The sequence below is a fragment of the Octodon degus genome, unplaced genomic scaffold (assembly GCF_000260255.1).
Source record: "Octodon degus isolate 3935 unplaced genomic scaffold, OctDeg1.0 scaffold00002, whole genome shotgun sequence".
Taxonomy (NCBI): Eukaryota; Metazoa; Chordata; class Mammalia; order Rodentia; family Octodontidae; genus Octodon; species Octodon degus.
In genome coordinates this window covers 22,424,833-22,447,182 of record NW_004524578.1, presented here as the reverse complement: position 1 = coordinate 22,447,182, position 22,350 = coordinate 22,424,833, and the positions used below count along the sequence as shown (strand labels likewise).

The 22,350-nt window shown below is 38.9% G+C and overlaps 1 protein-coding gene across 1 annotated transcript in view; it reads right to left on the bottom strand.

Annotated features, from left to right (window-relative positions):
- Positions 1-22,350, bottom strand: part of Efl1 (elongation factor like GTPase 1) — a 150,699-nt gene that overhangs the window by 94,294 nt on the left and 34,055 nt on the right. Inside the window, 5 exon segments of the mRNA XM_023710847.1 lie at positions 15,108-15,207; positions 17,597-17,719; positions 18,258-18,394; positions 19,124-19,200; positions 21,852-21,975. Coding sequence (XP_023566615.1) covers positions 15,108-15,207; positions 17,597-17,719; positions 18,258-18,394; positions 19,124-19,200; positions 21,852-21,975 — 561 coding nt within the window.

Below are 22,350 nucleotides of genomic sequence, written 5' to 3'. Positions count from 1 at the left end.
TGTATAGTCAACCCCAATAGAAAAGAAAGCCCAATGCCTGTGCTAAAGGCAGTAGCCTCTGAGCATCTCTAGCACTAGACCTTGGGGCTCAGCATCCAGACATGCAGGCTCACCCTGGTTCTACTTCATGTTTCAACCCCTGACTGCACTACATGCTGTCCTGTTTCACTCTACTATCTTGATAACACAAGCTCACAGTCTCACCTTGCCACATGACATTCCCCTTCCCTGAGGACTGGAAGTTACTTCAGTCAGCATTCCCATGAGCATTGCTAACCCACCTGAACAGTCACAAACTTGTGGAGCCCATCATGCCAACTGCTTTGAGACACCTTCCCCTTTCCACTTCATATGGACTAGCATAGAGGGTGACTTATTTCACTAACTGCCCACTACTACCCTCTCGATGCTTACCAGCCAGCCAAAGTCTGCTACCCTGCAGACTTCCTGTGACCTGCCCTCTAAATGGAGGCTGAGTTTTGGCAGTCAGCTCACCAAGACCTAACCCATTCAGGTCACAGATCCTCGGATGACTAACCCTTGAGACTGGGTTTAGGGGACATTATCCTTTGATATCAAAACCACTGGTGTGGTTGAACACACCTGTCAACACAGAATTCTGGGAGGCTGAGGCAGGAGGATCACAAGCTCAAGCTAAGCCTGGGCAACTCAGCAAGATATGGTCTCAAAATGAAAAAACAGCTAGGGATGTAGCTTGGTGCAAAGGCCTTGGGTTCAGTTCCTAGTACCACAACAAAGAATCAAATACCACATCAAGGACAAGACACTCTTTATAAGAGCTCCAAATGTCAAACACAAGAGACTCGCAGCTCTCTCAGGATCATCATCCTGTCTTCTGGGGCAGGCAGCTAACACACCTACTTCCTCCCTTCCCTTAGCATCACCTGCATGACTGCCTGCCCTCCCCATCCTGGTCTCCAGGATAAACACTTCCCACAATCACTGGAATCTTTATTTTAAACTTTTGCTAGAAATTCATTTTCATGCTGAAAAGTATGAATTAAAATACATAGTAACACTATTATTAGAGCAGGGAGTAGGGATTATGTAAGGCGCATGTCAGCATCTCGAGAAAAAGTTTCTTCCAACGGACTCCTTGCTGATTCATAGCGTAACATGTATTTATCACAACAGTTAAATACTTGGTACAACACTATTTTACAAATGTAAGTGACTTAACCCAAACTCATACAGCTATTAATGAAGATCTGTTTATTCTCATTATTGCCAAGTTATACACTGCCTTTAGAAGGAATTAAAGATAATAAAATCAGTATCCTAAGTAAATATAACTTCACTTTAGCTTTTTTACAAAAGCAGTATATTTTTCATCTCATACATGAAATCTTCGCCTAAGTTCACGATAAGCACAGGAATAAATCACCCTTTATAGTTATTAGCTGGTGTCACATGCACAGGTGCTTGCTGGCATGCTGTAGTTACCCACCCATCTAGCCAACACCCAGTATGTTCCAAGTACTGTTGTGAGGACCAGAGTAACTGCAGAGGGAGACACAGCAATCAGAAGAACAATCAACAAGGATTCATATAAAATACCCTGTTACCCAGTATTTATTGAGAACAAAGAGGAATTTCTTTGCTAGAAAATGAGGCTTTACTGGTAAGGAATTACCCATGCTTTATCTTTTACTATAGCACAAACACTGCAGAGGCTACTTCCTGAAGAGATGAATATTAAACTAAAGATGAAGGAGGCCATAAGTGATGATGTTAACTGGATATGCAAATGGAAGCAGAAGGAAGATGCAAGAACACCAAACCATCCACCTTCAGGATTCTGCACACAGTGCTCATACTGTGGTCTTCGTGACACTGACCAATGGGTAGGAGATGTCCAAGAAAAGGCTGCAAGACGGGTCGGGTGCAGTCAAGGTTAACTACCCTGGCAGACAATGAATAGGTTATGGAGAGCAAGAGAACAGTATGGAAAGTGGCATTTGTTTGAAGATGGCGAAGTTTATTTGTCTCCAAGAAGGCAGCAAAAACAACACAGACTCAGGGATGGTGGGGACAAGGAATACCTGAAAAACACTAAACTAAATGTTACTTACCAGGTTAAGAATTCAACAGTTTGCTTTAACAGAAATTTCTGAAATGCAATTGTAGTTCAGAATATTAAAAGAAAAGCCCTAGATTCTATCAAAAAGGGCAGACAGGTTGGATGGCTGCCTGCTAGACTTAGGTGTGGACACTGGAGAGCTATACAGGATGACTGAGGGGCAGAGTTAGGTCAAATACCTTAGGCTTTAAAGCTTGACAGGCCTGGATTCAAATATAGGCATGATCGAAAAACACAGTGAATGTTGTCATTAACTCCCCTCAAAATATTTGCCATTACGGTCTGTGTCTAAACGTCCCCACAAGGCCTTGGGAGGATACAGGCGGGGCTTTAGTCCACTGATTGGTGTGGCATATTTCTGGGTAGGATTAAGATACCCCACACTGGGTGCGCATGATAACTGCTCCGAATGTGGTAGATAGCCTGGATACAATATAAAGAGACAGAGAAGACTCTGTCCTTGCTTGTTGCTTGCTGCCTTCTGTCTCCAATGCCCCCCGTCATGCCACTCTGCTTTGGAGTCATCAACTATGAACTGAAAGCTCTACAAGCTGTGAGCCAAGTAAATCTTTCCCCCTTTAACTCAGGCATTGGGTATTTTGTCTGATAACCTTTCACTACAAACACACCTATTCACTATTTTTCAAACTTTCTGAAGCAGTTCTGGAAGTCCTCTTTCTTTGGTGTCTTTAATTAACACTGTTGTGGCTGCCTCAATGTCTTGAATCAATTAAAAGCATTTACCTTTCTTGGTCATTCTGACTCATGGGTGCATGAGGACAGACCATGTTTTCATGAGCAGCTTACCTTTCTGTTGGATGGCACTTGGCAGTGGCATTCATAGCATGTTTTAATTTATTGGTTAAAAAATTAATAAAATTAGAATCATAAAAAGCAAAGTGCTACAGTCTAAGTGTGACTTGCCTGTCTCCTGCAAGTCTCTGTGTAATGGAGCTGCTGGGAGGTGCAACATGCCTTTAGGAGGGCGGGCCTAGTGGGAGGTCCTTAGGTTACAGCTGTGACCTTGTCTTTTACTGCAATAAGATAACTTAAACATTTATAATGACCTAGAGCATACTAGCTATTTTTTCTAAGGCTCCTTAACTTCCCCTCATGTCAAAATGAAACACTACTTAACAGTACTTTTTTTTTTTCATTGCAGAATTGTTTTTGGTATAACCAACAGTGTAACAAGAATATAATAATAGTTTACTAAAGCACAATTATTTACTGTTCTAATCATTATTACTTATAAGATGGAGGAGACTTGACATGAGCTTATGCCAAGCTCTTCCTAAGAAGTTAACATTAGCTATGTCAGGGTACATACCTGCAATCCCAGTAGTCTGGGAGGCTGAGGCAGGAGGATGGCAAGTTTCAAGCCCAGCCTGGATAACTTAGTGAGATTTTGTCTCAAAAAAAATAAACAAACAAACAACAACAATAAAACCAAAAAGGGCTGAGGGGTGTCACTCAGTGCACAGGCCCTGAGTTCAATTTCCAGGAGAAAAAAAGAGTTAACATTGTATTTTTTCCTATTATTCAAATGATTCCTACAAAGAATGTCCAGGGATAAAATAGTACAGAAGAGATACTTTCAAGCAATCATATCAAGCTGATGTTTTCCTCTTGAGACCCAATCCTATTTAGTAATAAGCCAGGTGAATATTAGCAGAGTGCTGCTTGAAAGGGGTAGGCTGTGTTTCCAGCAGTGGCTGATGGGAGTGTTTCCTGACCAATGACTCTTACTGAAAACTACTAAGAAAGCTGACTGAATTTAGGGAAAACAAACAGACTAACAAAGCACTGGCATTTGTAGGGCTCCGATTTCAAAAGAAGGTTGTTTCTTTATTTGCTGCTATCTCCCTGCTGAGAATTTGACATTTCTGAAGAAGGAAGCATCTGCAGAGAAATACACTATTAAATGCTTTTTCTGAAAAACAGGAAAGGAGGGAAGAATGTATCACCACCACTCCTAAATCATGTGCAGGAGGCCCTAGCCAGGGTAACAAGACTTGTCATCATTTAAAGCTACACAGAAACATCAAAGAATGTGAATGAAATATTAGAAGTGAATTAAGAAAATAACTGACTATAAGATCAATGTACAGAAATCAAATTATAATACTAAATATCAGAAACAGTTTAATAGAAAATGAAAGTTTACAGAAATATGTTAATTACATTAAAACTAATAGCTAAAAATACTTCCAATAAAGATGTGTATGAATACTAGCTACAAAAATGCTAAAATATTATTGATATAAAGAAGATCTAAATAAATGAAAAATACACCTCATCCATACACTGGAATTCTCAGTGGTATAATAATGTCAATTTTCTATCAAGAAAATTCTATTTCTCTGCAGTTGCTATCAAAGCTCTAGTGGGGCATGTATAAATGGGCACAGGAGGATGCCTAAGTTCACCCCAAAATTTACCTGCAAATGCAAAGAGCATTTCACTCATAAAGATACAATAAAATAACAGTAAGTAAGCAAGTAATTAAATGAAGAAAACAGAGCTTACTAATTAAAACAGGCATATAGAGAGTTCAAGCCCAGGTCAAACTACAGATCAAAACCCTGCCTTAAAAAAATGCTTCAGTGGACTCCTAGAAGATGATGGAATTGGTAAAAAACAGAAAACACCCCCTTTGAGATTTGTTATCCAGAAGCTGGAATACAGCAATACGAGGAAGAGATGGAAGAGTAAAGTGGGTCCCTGGGACTCAGCAAAGATATGAAGCAAAAATCAGACTCCACAGGGAGAGTAATAGAGGGACCTCAATGCAGAAGAAGGAGGTGGCAAGCAGTGCTTTTGCCCTGAGCCCTGACTAGAGGGAAGGAGGGTGGCTTAAATCTGCAGGTGCATGGTGATTACTGGTGACAGAGAGGCCTACACAGAGAAATGCATGAGTGGATCAGAGCAGTAGATGCCAAAGACTGCAGTGGCTGGTGAGTTATTTGGGTTCAGATGTCCCCCAGGAGAGAGCAATTGGTGGGCAGCCATTTTGGAAAGGACCCAAATGAACTCAGGACACAGAGCAGCTACAGGCTGACTCCATCTAGCAGCTCCATCTCACCGTGAGGCAGAGGCTGAGTTCAGGCCAGCAGGGGGATCAAGGAGCCAAGTTCAAGCCAGCAGGCAGCCTAATTCAGCTGGATGGAGGCACCTGGAGTGTAGTGGGCTGAAACACTCATGTCCCAGGCTCACAGCCAGAAATGAAAAGCAGTCTAGACTTTAGTGGCACTAAGGGCCCAGGTTTGCTGGGATGATCAACATCTGCATAATTCTGCTGGCTTGCTGGAATCAATCACCACAGATCTGGGCTCTATCTGCCCACTCTGTCAACCAGTGACAGCAGAAATACTGCCTGTGGTGCAATTTTTCTTTTGTTTCTTTCTTTGCTTTTTCATTTAAATCTGTTTCTATTTTTTCTTTTTCTTGATTGCTTGTTCTTGTTTTTATATAAGAACAGTTTCTGGTTTATGTTTTATACTTGTTTCTCTTTCTTCCTCCTCTTTCCCTCCTGTTTTCTTCATCAGTTCCAAAACCTTGCATAACCTTCCTCTGTCCTCCATTCTTGCATCTAGTCCCTTCTTCTTCTTCTATTTCTCTTCCCCCTAACCCTTTTTAAATTTTCTCCCTTGGGGGTAAAATCACCATACTGAGAGGATATTTACCGTATACACCTGATTAGGTAATATATATACAGTTATCATGGTTTGTAATATTCTAGGCTGTGTTTGATGCTGTTGTTATTGCTGATTGTATCACTTTAGCCAAAGTGACACAACTGTTATAATCAGTTGTTCTGATCATATGTAATACTATATGCCAGTGTCAAACCACTAGGGACTATGTGAAATAGGTAAGTAGCTACTTCTTATTCCCAATGACCTGAAGGGGCAGGATTTTGCAATACATCCAAAACCCAAAAGCCAATATACCTGGAAGACAACTCCAAGAAGTAGTTATTTCCTAAGGGTATTAAATAGCATCAATAAAGCTAGTATTTGCCTTAAGCAATTTACAAGCATCAGTCCAGGAATTAAATAAAAAAATCAAAAAAATAGAAAATGAGAAGACACTTAAAAGGAAATGCCAAACTTCCAGCTTACTACAAGTAAACCCAGGAGGCAATGAGGAGAAACAAAAGCCACATACCTGGACTCTCTGAGGTGGTATCAGTGGATGTAACAAACCAAATGAATGAGGTTCTCCAAGTCAAATCAGAAATAACTGCTCAGATTATTTCAGAGATGACCATAATGAAGGGCATGACTAGTGAATCTAGAGAAGATACAGATTAAAAAAGGAGCTTAGGAAAATGATGGAAACCAGGAATGTCCAGCATACAAAAGTAATGGAATCCATGAGATACATTCAATCAGATATCCAGATTAGAAAGTCTAATGAAAGTATAGTAGCAGAATGAACCAATGTGAGAACAGAATACCAGACATGGAAGACAGGATTGTGGTTAGTGATCATGAATAAAAAGATTTCTTAACAATACAAGGGAACAGGAAAAATTAATCCAACAGCTGCTAGATCATACAAAGAAAAATAACACTGATCAGAGTCAATGAAAAAGTAGGAGATTGTGCTACTACTGTAGTAATGGCGGAAAAGTTCCCAAGTATGGAAAAACAATTGACATCCAGATGTAAGGCATATAGAACTCCAAGTAGCCATGCTCAAAAAAATCTACCACAAAGCATGTAATGGGAGTCCAGAAAGTCAATACAAGAACAGAATATTAAAAAATGTTAGAGAAACAAATCACCTACACATGAAAGTCCATCAGAATTATGTAACACTTCTCAACACAAACCCTTAAAAGTTAAGGAGATCTTGGAGAAAGGTTATCTTAAGCCCTAAAGGAGAATGACTCCAATCCAGATCGAGGTATGCTGCAAAACTATCTTTCAAAATTAATGGAGAAATATGATACTTTCATGACAAAGAACACCTGAAGAAACGTATACGCATCAAACCAGCACTCCAAAATGTTCTCAAGGACATTCTAGAAAGAAACAACAAAGACTACAATTGCATGAATACCAAAACAATGAATCCATAGGCCAAGTCAAGTAATTAAAGAGGAAAGAAAAGAAACCAACAGCAAAAAATATGACAAAGATAAGACAATACATACCAATTATAATCATCAAAGCACAGGGTCTTAATTCACCTCAAGACAAACACCTTAGTGGAATGGATCAAGAAACATGATCCAACAATATGAAAATAAGATCCAACAAACAAAAAACATATTTACCTCAAAAAGATATTCAGAGACTGAAAGCCAAAGGATGGAAAACAATACAACACACAACAGAAATCAACCCAGTAAAAAGCAGGTGTAGCTATTTTATTTACAAACAAAGTGGGTTTTAAGCCAAAGGTCACTACATCCTTGTTAAGGAAACAATCCAATAGGAAGAGATAGCAATCATACATACAGATGCAACAAATACCAGCAACACAACTATACAAAAAAAATATTAACAGACATGAGAAATCAAATAAACACTAACCCAACTATAATGGAGGACCTCAATACCCCACTGTTACAGACAGATCATCTAGACAAAGCAAAATAAAAGATATCAGAACTGAACCAAATTTTTGAACAAATGGACCTAGGCGATGTCTACAGAATGTTCCATTCCATATCAGAATACACATTATTCTCAGCTGCATACAAGACTTTCTCCAAAATAAATCACATACTAGCTCATAGTACATGTTTCAGTAAATGCAAAAGAACTGAAATTATTCCATGAATATTACCAAACCTTAGTGCAATAAAATAGGAAATCACTGGCAAAAGAAACCACAAACATAGATATTAATACCCTGCTGAACAATGTGTCACAGATGAAATTAAATAAAAAATTTGTTCCTACAATTAAACAATAATGTTAATACAATATACCTGAACTTATAGGACACAATAAAAGCAGTCCTAGGGAGAATTATAGTGGTGAATAACCATATCAGAAAAAATGAGCGCACTCAAATAAAAAACCTAATGCTGAACCTCATGCTTCTAGAAAAAGAACAAGTCAAACACAAAAATCACACAAGGGAAGATCAGAGTGGAAATTAATGGAATGGAGACTAAGAAAACAATACAAAGAATCAAAGAAATGCAGAGCAGGTTCTTTGAAAAATTACGTAAAATTAACAAAGCCATAGCCAACATGTAAAAAAAAAATCTTATCAAATTCATGGAATTAAGAATGAAAAATGTGAAATCACAGTGGAGTTTGGGGAAATCCAAGATGTTCAATACCTACTTCAAGAAGCTTTATCAAATAAAACAGAAAACACAGGAGAGATGAAAAGATTTCTAGACCCATATGAAGTGCCAAAGCTGAGTCATGAAGATATAAAAATTTTAAGTAAAACTGTATCAGTTAATGAAATTGAAGATCTAATTAAAGCCCTCCCACCAACAAAAAAAAGCTCAGGTCTTGATAGATTCACTGCTGAACTGAATAAAAAATTTAGAGTTCTAATGCCATTACTTCTCAAGATCTTTAATGAAATTGAAAGGAAAATAAAACTCTCATTCTGAGAAGCAAGTATTACTCTAATACCAAAGCCAGAGAAGGATCCAACCAAAATACAAAACTACAAACCAATCTCTTTAACAAGCATAGATGCAAAAACTCTCAGTTAAGATACTGGCAAACAGACTGCAACAAATAAAAAAAGCTAATGTACCAAGTAGGATTCATCTCAAGGATGCAGGGATGGCTCTACATGTGCAAATAGTAAGTGCATTCTATCCTATCAACAGAGCCAGAACCAAAAATCACATTATCATCTCAATAAACACAGAAAAAGCATATGACAAAGTCCAACACCCACTCATGATAAAAATCCTACTGAAAACTGGAATAGACACTCTTTACCTCTATCTAATAAAAGACATCTATGACAAACCATCAGCCACCATCACACTACATGGACAAAAGCAGAAAACTTTCACTCTAAAGCTTTCACTCTTATTCCTAAATCAGGAACAAGACAAAGATGCCCACTATCACCACTCCTATTCAATATAGTTCTAGAAACATTAGCCAGAGCAATTAGACAAAAGAAAAAAAAGGAACAAAGATAGGAAAGGAAGAAGTTAAATTATTACTATTTGAAGATGACATAATACTCTACATAGAAGATCCCAAAAATACCACTAAAAGACTTCTAGATTTAATAACTAAATTCAGTCACATAGTTAGATACAAAGTCAACACTCAAAAATCAATAGCACTCCTGTACACAAGTAACAAACTCACTGAGAAATTGAGGAAATAAAACCTTTCATAATAGTGCTAAAAGAAATGAAATATATATGAATCAATCTCAGAAAGGAAAAAAAAATCTCAAAATTCAAAACTACATTATTCTGAAAAAGGAAATTGAAGAGGATATCAGAAAATGAAAAGATATCCCTTGCTCTTGGGTAGTAAGAACCAACATAGTGAAAATGGCCACTCTCAAAATGTTTATACAGATTTAATACAATACCCATCAAAATACCATCAGCATACCTCACAGAATTAGAAAAATCAATCCTAACATTTCTTTGGAACCAGGAGAGACCTAGAATAGCAAAAGAAATTCTAGGCAACAAAAGCAAGGCAAAGGCATCACGATTTCCAATATAAAATTATACTGCCAAGCTTCTCTGATTAAAAACATCATGGTAGGGCCATGGATATAGCTCAGCAACATAAGTGCCTGCCTGGAAAATGTAAAAGTCCCAAATTTGAACCCTGGTACCAAAAAAAAAAAAAAAAAAAGCATGACAGCCTGGCATGGTGATGCATGCCTGTAACCCTAGCTCTTGGGAGGAAGGAGGATCACTGAAAGTTTGAGGTCAGTCTGAATTACACAGTATAACCCTGTCTCAAAAAGACAAAGACAAACACACACACACACACACACACACACACACACACACAACCCGAACAAAAAAATCTAGCATGGTACTGGCAAAACCCACACCCAATAGATTAAAAGATGCAGAAACAACTCCAAACACACTCAGCACCCTTATCTTTGATAGCTGCTCCTCAAAGGACTAATATCTTGACTATATAAAGAATCCCCTCCCCCAAAAAATCATACCCACCACATTTAAAGACCAATCCAAAATGGACAAATAAATGAACAGACTTTTCTCAGATGATACTCCATTGTGTAAAAATACCATATCTTTTTTATCCATTCCTCAGCAAAGGAAAAGTAGAAATGGTAAATAAATATTTGAAAAAATGTTCAGCAGCACTGGTCAAGAGATGCAAATTAAAATAATGCTGAGATTCCGTCTCATTCCAGAAAGAACAGTTATCAAGAAATCAACCAATAACAACTACCTGCAGGGCTGTGGAGAAAAAACAACCTGTCCCCACTGTTGGTGGGAATGCAGACTGGTATATTATGGAAATCAGTGTTGAGATTCCTCACAAAACTATGAGTAGAGCCAGGGTACAGCTCAGTGGCTCAGTGCCTGCACAGCAAACATGAGGTCCTGAGTTCAATTTCCAGTAAATCCACACCCTGTCCCAGGCAAAAACAAAAACAGAAACAAAAACAAAAACAAAAACAACCCTAGGACTTAGAGGGTCCATGTGGTCCACGTTAACCAGCTATTTCCTTTTTCTTTTGGCAGAACTGGGGATTGAACTCAGGCTCTTGTGTTTGTCAGGCAAGCACTTACTCTACTGGGCAATTTCCCCAGCCCCCCTCCCTTCCTTGGTACCTTAAAACATGATAGCACAGCAATATATGTACACCTGTGCTTATAGCAGCACAGTCTGTAATAGATAAATGCTGGAAAACGCACAAATGCCCATGAACCAATGAGTGGATAAAGATGTGGTTTCTTTAGTAAATGTCTCCAGCTATAAAGGTAAACTGTAGACATTTCTCAGTAAATGGATGCACCTTAAAACAAGTGAGATAAAAGACACGTGTAAGAAACTCTTGTGTGAGGACTGGGGAGATGGCTCAGTGGAATAAGCCCTGGCAAGCGAAAGGAACTGAGTTCAATCCCCAGTTCTGCAAAAAAACAACAATAAAAATTGGTTTAGTTTGCTGGAGAGATAGCTCAGTAGAATAAGCGCTTGCCTGTAAAGTGCAAGGTTCTGAGTTCAATCCCTGGTACTGAAAAAAAAAAAAAAGAATTTCAGTTTACAGAGAACAAATTGGTCAAGCAATGGCTGTGACTCATTTTCACATGGCTGACACAAAGGATCTGCAAACTGTGGTACAGGGTAACAGGATAAATCAGGGGACTTGACTGACCTTATCAGATACAAAAGATACATTTCTTGTTATATAGGTCTTGCTTTATCTTGGTCTTACCCATCCAGCAGAAAAGTATAAAAACGAAGTATAAAAAAGTAAAGCCATATTAATATGCTAAGCTGTGAAAGGCTCAAATCAACAACTTCTGACATTGCCAGTCCTACAGACAACCCACTACTATTATGGACTACTGGACTATATTGGATTATTTTGCTGAATTCTCGCATCTACAATATTTAAATGGCAATGAAATACTCCTCTCTAACAAAACTAAATAAAAAAGGGGATACAAAGGAAGGACCATTTTGTATCTGTATATACAAAATAGTTAGGATAGACATACAGCTACTTTCTCTTAATTCAATGAGAAGAAAGGTTTGTACTAATAGTATTTGGACAGGATATCATGTCTGCATCTTGTACTATGAATAATCACTAAGAAGATGACAATATGCAATGTATTAATTATTGAAACTGTCCTATTAATCGGTTTTGAAACTATCTCATTGTTATGTTTCTCAATAAAATAAAAAAAAAAGAAACTCGTGTGAGAAACAAAGTGTAATTAAGGATCAAAATGTGTAATAAGTATTATAAAATAGGAAGAAAATATGCAAATGGGAAGGGAAACTAAGGAGGGGGTGGGAAGGAAAAGTATAGAAAGGGAAAAATAGAAAAAAGCTTCTGTAAATAAAGAGGGAAAGGGGCTGAAGGGAGGAGAGGAAGGGGAAAAAAGAATGAAAATATGTCGGGTATAGGTATAAATTCCATATGATGAAGGTATATATATATATATATATAGTATAAATGAAATTAATTTCAGTTTCTCACACTAGCAAGATAATACAATGTTTGCACGTGTGGATGTGATTTACTTCGCTTACCAATATAGTCTCTAGCTGCATCCCCTGACTTACAAAAGCCTCAGATTTATCTCTTTTGATAGCTGAATATCAATACTCCCTTGTGTAAAAATACCGCATCTTTTTTATCCATTCCTCAGCTGACAGGCATTTGGGTTGCTTCCAAGATCTAGCTATGACAAACTGTGCTGCTCTAAACATGGGTAAATTTGTTCAATGGGAAGAAAAAACTGGGATGAGGAAAAGGACAAACAAAAGAAATGAAAAAGATATATTTAGGTACATATGCAGAATAGTTTAGATAACTGTACTGCTGATTTCTGCTGGCCATTGAAAGGACCAGTTAATACTTAATTTTTTTCTTTTTATTTTCTTACAACTTTTTGTTACTGTTTTATTTTGTTTTTTCTTTAAGCCAATCTTGCACGTTTGTTTTGTATCTGGTAACCTCAACAACTAACTTGAAGATAACATCATGCCATACAGCAACCATTGTTGAATTACTATTACTATTTAGTGAAATTTTGTGCTGTTTCTAATGCTGTTTTTCTATCACTATTTTGTATTCTTTAAAAAAAATAAAAATAATGAAATTAATTAAAAAAATTAGCACAGCAGTGTTGCGGCTCAGAGAGCACCTGCAAGCACAGGACAGCCCCCCACACCCAGAGGTGCTTCACCACAGCAATTGGCACAGCTGAGCTGCGAGGCAAGGACAGCCCTTTACCACATCAAGACAGGCCTTTGTGGCTCTACACTTACAATCACCCCATTTCTTGCTTCACGTGTCTCCTCAGCACATATCATTACAAAATCTTTGCTAAAGGAAATAAAACTCAGTTTTCCCTAGCTTAGTATATCTTATATAGTAGAAAGAAAATGCTATCACACCAACTTTCAGTATGTATCCCTCCAAATTTTAAAAGTAGGAAAACATACAAAAAGAAAATAAGATAGAAGGTTAAAAAAAAAGTAATGACGACATTCCTATCTTAAAATCATAACAAAATAATGCACTGTTATATAAAACACTTCTCAAAATTAATGTTAAGTAGAACATAAAAATCAATAAAACCACCTTGTAGAACTGCACCACCAGAAGTATACTAAATTACTAAAAACATGTTAAAGCTGTAAAAAACACATCCATAGAAAATATAACTAATAGCAGAGGCTTAATACTACTATTCTTCAAAATGAGAATGAAAGATGGCGAAAAGTATTTTGGGTATAAATACACGTACTTGGAATCTCAGGTGTATGCTTTCCAATTCTCTATTATTCTCTAGGGTTCTGAGAGAATCTCTGGAACAGTTCCAGTGACCAAAAAAATCAAATATGTCAGAATATTAAAAAAAAATTCCTACAATATATACCACAATGAAGTATTAGCTGGAAAGAACCAAGATATATAATTTGATACTCACTCAGTCAAATATGCGCTTAATTCAATAATTCAGCAACTCATTTGCTGACCTGTTCAGTCAGTCTCTCATTCGCTCTTTTTCCATTTCTTCATTTACCCTCAGAACAAAATTACTGAAGCCCTCCTTTATAGCCATGAGGGTACTAAAACTGAATATGCAACCTTTCTCATGAAGGATAAGCCAAACAATAGAGACCTTTTAAGATGGACTTACAGCATAAAGAAAGATAAAGAATTTGCTGAGGGAACAGTACAGAATAGCAGGGAAACACAAAACTAGCTAAAATATGGTTTGAACTTAGGTTATGAAATGGTTCAAGTTTATTTCACAGGCTGCAAAACCCAAAACTTCAATCACTCTCACATAGTACCTTTACAATTTCTGCTACTACTACATACTATTTACTTGACATTTTATGTAAGTGGACATTTTTTACTTCATTAAAACTTAAAATCATATCGTATAAGAAGAAAAGTTTTATCACTTAATATATAAAGCAGTACACATGAATGTAATTTTGTTTTTTGGTTTTTTTTGTACCAGGAATCAAGCTCATGATCTCATGCTTGCTAGGAAGGCACTGTGCTACTGAGCTACAGCCCCCACCCTCCACATGAATGCAATTCAAAATAAATACAACTAATTAAATGAAAACTGTTTCTCTGAGTACCACTGGACTCATCACTAACAGCACACTTCACATTTCAGGCAAAGTTACTCAAGACAACAAGAATCACTTGGGGTTTTTAATCAGGGGAGCTAAATCTCCACAGCTGTGCCTTACAACGATCACTCAAAAGGGTGGGTGATAAACGGATTGTTAGAACTAAGCACTGGTCAGGAGATGCAGCTCAGAGTTTGCTGTAGTAATTCCTACCATAGTGGATCAGGACCTAAACTCAAATAGAGGCAGAAGAGGGACAGAAGGGTCACAGAGGAAAAACAGATGACACAAAACGGGTAGATCCTCCAAGACAAGCAATTCGAGAAATAAAGCCCCTCACATGTGCATCCTATAGACAGCCATAAGCAGAGATGATCGTACATTCAGTCTCCACTGAGGCCAACAGAATTAGATGAGACAAAGCAGGCTCTGAGGATACCTTGCATGACATACTCAATAAAGGTAGCTGCTGTTATGCTACTACTACCACCCTTCAGACTTGTATCAGCTCAGCCTGTACCCCACAGCTGATGTCAGCGGCTGTCCCCTAAAGGGTATCACAAAGGACCTACACCTGCATTCTCTGCTTGCTATCTGAGGAACTAGAGTGATGCCGAATGCTGAGCTAAGGGGGGGCAGTATCTGTGCCCTCCACCCACAAGCTCCCCCAGTAAACACAGGCCATTTCTCTAGTCCAGCCCAGTTTTCCCATTCCTTACCTTGGCTTATTCTGAGGCAAGGCCTTAGCATCAACTGCAAACATTTTGGAAACAAAGATAATAACTGGAGCAGTATCTTCACTTCCACATTTCATAAAAGCTAAACAAACAGGAAGCAAAAATGTCACATTTTCTCCCGTTACTAAAAAATAAAAAATTTCTGGAAAACAATTAAGATATTTAGAATATAAAATCATCTATACATAACTTTTCACAACTATGCCCAAAATCCCACTTAGAATGATTGCTTGGAAAGAACACAGAGCAGCAGAGTAAGAGCAGAAGTTAGCAAAAATGACAAAAGAAAAGCAAGGGGACGGAGGAGGACGGCTGGGTTGGAGGGGCTCCCACACTGGAGCTGAAGCAATGGAGCGGGGCCAAGTGCACACTTACATCCAGTAGAGAAGGGACACAATTAAAGGATGGTACCAAAAGTCAAGAGTCAACAGGCAATTTGCTAAAGTAACACTTAGTAGCCTTTACAATCCCTCACAAATTAAGTTTAAAAACAGACAAAAATATTGTATTATAATACAGTAACACAAATTCTTATAAAGATTTTGGGGTCAAAGTTGTAGCTTAGCAGTGGAGTGCTTGTCTGGCATGCATAAAGCCCTGTGTTCAATTCCTAGAACCTCACAGAAATAAGGAAACTAAGCCTTAGTACTATAAAGATACAAACATCAGGGCTGGCCAAATAGCTCAGTGGCTAAAAGCGCCTGCTGAGGGTTAGGGTTAGGGTTGTGGGTTGAGGTAAAAAAAAAAAAAAAAGCACCTGCTTAGGCAGATGCAGTGGCCAGAGTTTGATCACTGCCATATTCCGCCAGCCCTGCCCCCAGGGTGTGCTGAGAAGGTGACTGAGCCTGGACTCTGGGCATAGTGGCGCATGCCTGTAATCCCAGCTCTTGGGAGGCTGAACACAGGCGGATCACTATGAGTTTCTACATAGTTTCTACATAGTGAGACCCTATAGACCCTGTTCTAAAAAAAAAATACAAACATCAATTCTAAATATATAAAGCTTAACACAATTTCTTATGAACATACGGACATTTTAAAATTATGCCTGGGGCATAAAACTAAATGTGATTTTTTTAAAAAAAATCACCCCTATCAAAATAATCTGTGCGTAAGAACTCAAACATTAAACAACAATAAAAACTGCAGAAAGTTTAACATACCTCTAACTCTCACCAGCAGTACCTACAGAAGGCTCTGTGATGGAGGACTTATGCCCTGACTTCCATGTTCGCAGGACCCCTGGCTGCACACTGAGAAGACACAACCTACAGGGAACCCAGAGCAGCAGCAAAGACACTGACAGATACTGCTGTGATAACCAGGTGCACAATGGTGGCTGCACAGCCCAGGGAGGCAGATGCAGAAATGATGAAAGTGCTTTTATTCTGGGTGTACAGTATTTCAATAGGACTGTAAGTGGGATTTGCTGATAGCCTGGACATGGGGATGTAAGGGCCACATTTGACTCCAAGGTTTGGAGAAGGAACAAAGGAAAAGATGGAGGCCCCAAGATGGGAATCAGAAGAAGGATCAGATGTGGGGATAAAATAAAAAGACAGCTTTGTAGTTTAAGTTGATGTTTCTCAGACAGTCACGCAGAAAATGGAATAATATCAATCTGACCCCTAAGTGTGGAGCTGAGAGAGCAAGTGTGGACCACAGGCACAGATGTGGGAAACTATGAACATCTCTGTGTCATTTGAAGCCTTTTAACTTGATGAGACCATGAGCAGGATGACTGCAGTTAAGAGATGAGGTCCAAAGATGGAACAATGCTGAGGACATCCCAAAGTTAACAAGTCAGACAGAGAAGCACCACAGGAGATCACAACTAAGCACCAGAAAAGCGATCAAGAGGGAGGAGGGAGCAGAAGAATTTGGAAGCTGGGAAGTCCAAGAAGGAGGGAGGCACCAATGGGTCAAATGCTGGCAAACGGTGTGGTCACACAGGATGAGAAGTGGCCCGCGAGTTAGTGAGACTCAAAAAGACGACCCCATGACAAGCAGCAGTGGAGTGGTCTGGGAGCAGGGGCTAAGGAGCCAATGGAGAGGGAAAAAATCACCCTCAGAGCTGGGGACAGGAGCACCTGTAATGTGTGCAAAGAGGCCTCACAAGGGCCCCAGAACCACTTTTTCTCTGTCTCTACAAACACAGCTATGGTCATGATGCCACAACTCAGAGAACACAATCCTGGCTGTTTGAGAGGATGGAACCTAATGATTAAGAAATGGGATCTGGGAAGAATCTCAAGGTCACTGGCCCCCCACTGAACGGGCTGAGCAAAATGGTGGTAGTGAAAGTGAAACTTGGGACTTGAGGAATAAAAGCAACACAATGGTCATTTGTGGAAGTGAACATGTGGCAAATTGGCCATTTTGCAGACTGGCATTCAGCAAACTGTTCTAGAACAGTCTGATGTGAAGAATTAATGAGTGGTCCAGAGAACAGACAGCCATCTGTGCCTCACCTGCTTTCAGGGCTTGAGTTTCAGGGGGAAGAGAGTCGAATGTTTGTGATCCTGTGCACAGCAGCTTCTCTACCCGCTCAGATGCAATGTCCAGGGGACTGGGCAGTTTCTCGCACACCATGGCTGCCTGCTGTTAAGGACCAAACCCAATGGCTTGAGGAATCTCATCTCAAAATATACACACAATTTCAAGGTGCTCCCAGACAGCATTCTTTTTTTTTTTTTTTTTTTTTAATTTTTCAACTGCTCTTTATTCTCTTTTTGAGTTTTTTCCAGACAGCATTCTTACAATACATCTCTTCCCTGGCGTTCCAGGGATCTTGTGAAGGGAACAGAGCCTGGCTTAGATATAGGTGCCCTGGAAAGAAAACCAGTTATTCAACAGAAGCACCTAAATTGCTATCTATATAAACTTCTTAGTGGAAATATTTTTATGTTTACTAAACAAAAATGTCTTTTTAAGAACAAATAGTATTAACATTAATCAGTATTAGTGTATTAACTTTTAAAATATGAAATACAAGTCTTATGGTAGAACAAAACTGAGAAGTCTTACTTTGGATTGGAATGTGTTATTTCCATAGTATTACTTTGTTGCTAAGTAAACACTGCTTCTCTCTGTATTACGAGACACATTTCTTTATAAACAGAGAAAGGATACAAAGAACAGCATGGGAGATGGGCAGCCACTGGCTGCAAATGGCGTTGATCTGAACCTTAGGGTCTGAATGCCGGGCCTCTCGGGCTCCAATCTTTAATCCTAAAGAAGTCACTATTTTCTCAATTTTTTCTTTGTCCCTGTAGTGAAGATTAGAGAGGTGAAAAGGCATACACAGATAACCATGAGGAGGGAAAAGAAAGTTAACATATTTGACCCCCCGCACACACACACACACACACACACACACACACACATACATTCAGAAAAGCTAAGAATGGCTGACAGGAATCTGCCACAGTGATGACTCCCCTGCCTCTGAGCTTCTGATGTACCCTTCAAAACTTCCCCCTGAGCACAATTCCACAATCACCTGAAGCTATGCAAACTTGTAAGGTATTTTATATATATAAAAAAAGATGGTGAACAGTTATTTTTTTACCTTGGGAGTAACTGAGAAAGCAGAAATGCCAGCTTTCTTTTCCACTTATACCAAGAAAAGTTATTTCCCAAGTTCCTCATTGATTTTAGATTTCAAGCACCTTTGCTATCTTAATGACTTTCTTAAAACTGTGTTTATAAAAACAAAGGGCCCAGGTTTTCTTCCCATCTCTACATCATCACCTCGGCACTCTACAAAATCTTACTGTTCTGCCCCTCAAATCTTACTGTTCTGCCCCTCCTCCCCATCCTCTACCTCCCCATCATCTACTTGAGTTTAAATTACTCCCAAGCCTGATACGCACACTAGCTCTGTCCACAGCCTCCATCTGTCTCAGCTTTCTGAAGCATGACTCATCAACCAGAAAGTGAGGCAAATTATACAGTTCAAAGTTACCAAAAGATAAACAATTTTACAACAGGCTTACTTTTTCAAGACAGCATCATATAAACTCCATATATTTTCCAGGATCAACTGTACAAATAAAGGTTTCTTTCCTTTGGCCTATATTAAAAAAAAAAAAAATACAGTCTTAAGCTCCTGAACATTAATTGGGCATTTACATATTTGTTCATAATTGTTACACTCCCCTCATGTCCCATTTCTATTCAGAAACAGCTACTTGATGGTAAAGATGAAGATAGTGGGATGAATATCCTAAGCCGGCACTTGGTCCCATTAGTACCTCTCCACTCCCACCCTGAGGACAAGGGCACTGAGCACAATGTGAGCTTTGGGCAGATGCAGCTCTGTGGCTACTGCACCCATCACTACCACTGAAGAGCTACATGGCACCTGCATGTGTCCACCTGTGGGAATTAAGGCTAGAGGAAATATGAAATGTTCTTAAATTTATGGAAAAATGTTTACAAGGTATTATGGCTTATGTCTGGATGTTCCTCTTAAGCCTCATGCAGTCATGGAGGAGGCTGCATTTCAGAGGCAGCTAAATCTAGGGTCTGCGATTTGATTTATGGTCTAGTGCTTAGATTACGGGTGTGAGTGCTACGCTGCCTGCACAGTGCTACCATATAAGGGACAGAAAGTCTTCTCTCATGCTCCTCCCTTTTTGCTCTTGTTGCTTTTGTTGCCTTGTGGGTGCCACAAACTGTTGCTCCTCTGCCATCCGCCTCCCTGCCTTGGAGTCAGCTGATTATAGACCGAAACCTCTATAAAATGTGAGCTAAATAAGCCTTTCCTTCTTTAATCTTGGGTGTAGGATATTTTGTCTTAGTAACAAGGGAAAAGTAAGACATAAAGAGAAGAAAATTAAAAAAAAAAAACAACCCCCCGCCCAGCCTTCCCATTCCCCTTACCAAATTATGAAAAAAGTTACTTGTCAGAGCATACTTAGGAAAACTCTTGCAAATACCTGAGAGAGACTATAAATCAATATATCCCTTCTGAAGATACTGGCAATGGTAGAGTGTTAGGAAATTCAAAGTTGTTGCCTCTCAATGCTTGCTTTTAAGAAAGCTATCATGAAGACACAAAAATCTATGCACAAAGACATCTATCATAGCTTTACTATTAATATAAAAACAAGAAAAATTGTCCAACTGCTGGAGAATAATTACGCATATGATAGGATTTTTTCTTAAAAAAGAGTAGAAAACAGGGTATCTTCTGTAGTAGAAGCTGCTCTAAAGAGTGCATTTATATTATTTCATATAATCTTCCTAACTACTCTAAGTAATACCTCAATTTTACAGATGGAAATATCAAGACAAAGGTCACTGAGCCAATGAGTAATGAACTGAGACTCACACAAGCAACTGACTCTCGAGCCATGCTCTTTCCTGCTCAGCTGCACACACGCCGTTTGAAATAAACGGTTTATAAAAAGCTTTTGAAAGCAATGGTAGACACTCATTATGTGATACTAAGCAAAAGGGCAGCTACATTACATAATCAGTATCATCTCAACTGCAGGATGCACCTATTTAGCATAAAAGGATGAAGGGAAGGCAAGGCATAGGGGCACACACCTGTAATCCCAGCACTCTGGAAGCTAAGGCAGAAGATGATCACAAGTTTGAGGCTAGCCAGGACTCCAAAGTGAGCTCAAGACCACCCTGAACTATACAAAGTGAGACCTTGTCTCAAAATCTCCACTCCCACCCCCCAAAAAAGAAGGAAAAAAGACACAAGAAAAAAGGGGCATTAAAACCGTATCACTACCAGTGTTGACTTCTGATTTTTTTTTTCCCTCCTATGGCTTCATACTTTCTGAAAAAGGGTATGATTTGCAATCATATTATAATCTTGAATTTTACATAAAAAAATAGATCTTTAAGAAAAGTGTCCTGGGCTGGCCAGATAGCTCAGAGGACTAAAGCACCTGCTTAGGCAGAGTGCAGTGGCCAGGGCTGGATGCTGGCCCTGCCCCTGGGGCTTGCTGAGATGGTGACTGAGACTGGGGGTGGTGGCACGGGCCTGTAATCCCAGCACTTGGGAGGCTGAAATCACTAGGAGTCCAATCTGTGCAGTGAGACCCTGGAAGAAGGCCATCCTGAGGCTACATGCTCACAGCAGTCTGACATTACCTCTACCTACAGAAGGCTGAGATAAAGAAGGAATTTACCTCTCCTCACCGCTACATGCTGATCAAAAAGACAGCAGACCATACAGTAGTACCTACAAAAGACATGGCTAGGGAGGCATACAAATGCAAATGCAAAACACATACCATCAAGCGCCCAAACCCTGAAACTTCTAGTATTATTTTTTTTTTCTCATAGTTTTATTGAGAAACAAATAGCAATGAGAGTTTCAAATCAAATTGGTAGGACATGAAACTTCTAGTATTCTTAAAAAAAAAAAAAAAAGTTATTTATGTACTGTATTACTTTTTCAGTGATACAGTCTCACCATATTGCCTACACTGGCTTCAAACTCCTGTCTTAGCCTCTTAAATAGCCAGATGTACAGGCACATGCTACCATCCCTAGCTTGCTCCATGTATTTAAAAAGATTAAGGACTCCATAGGACATAACTTGTAATACTTCCACATAAAACTGGTAAGACTTTCCCAATTATATGGAGTAAAAAGTTCTCCATGAACTCAAAGTACAAAACCTACAGCTGAAATACATGTACTAAAGATATTACAGTATAGGCTTTCTAAGACCAATACTCAAAATGTATACATTACCTGATCGCCTTTCATAATCTTCTTAACCTTCATATTTATATAATAATCTCCCCACAGAGTTTTCAAAAGAATTTCCTTTTTGATACCAATTTTTTGACTATAGATTTTGGCAAAGTGCTCAATTCTGAAAGAAAACCAAGAGTTCCTGTTATTAATAACAACAATACGCATATAACTTAATTTGGGTACTTCCGTAACAGGTAGTAATCTAAGTTCTTGCCACAGATTACTAGCCATAATTATTCTAATTATCTTACAAATTGTCCTCACTTTACAAAAAAGCATAAGGAAACACAAATATATCACACAGTAAGTTGGAATTCAAATTCAAGTAGTCTGATTTCAAAGCCCATCTTTTTATCCAGTATTCTACATTAATATGAATTAGACCCAGTCCCAGCCCAGGCCCTTTGAGTGTGTGGGAGAGCTTCTGGCTACCCTGCGCCAGCAGGACCTACTGGTCCCAGCCCAGGAGCAGCGTGGGTGAGACCCTCTTCCA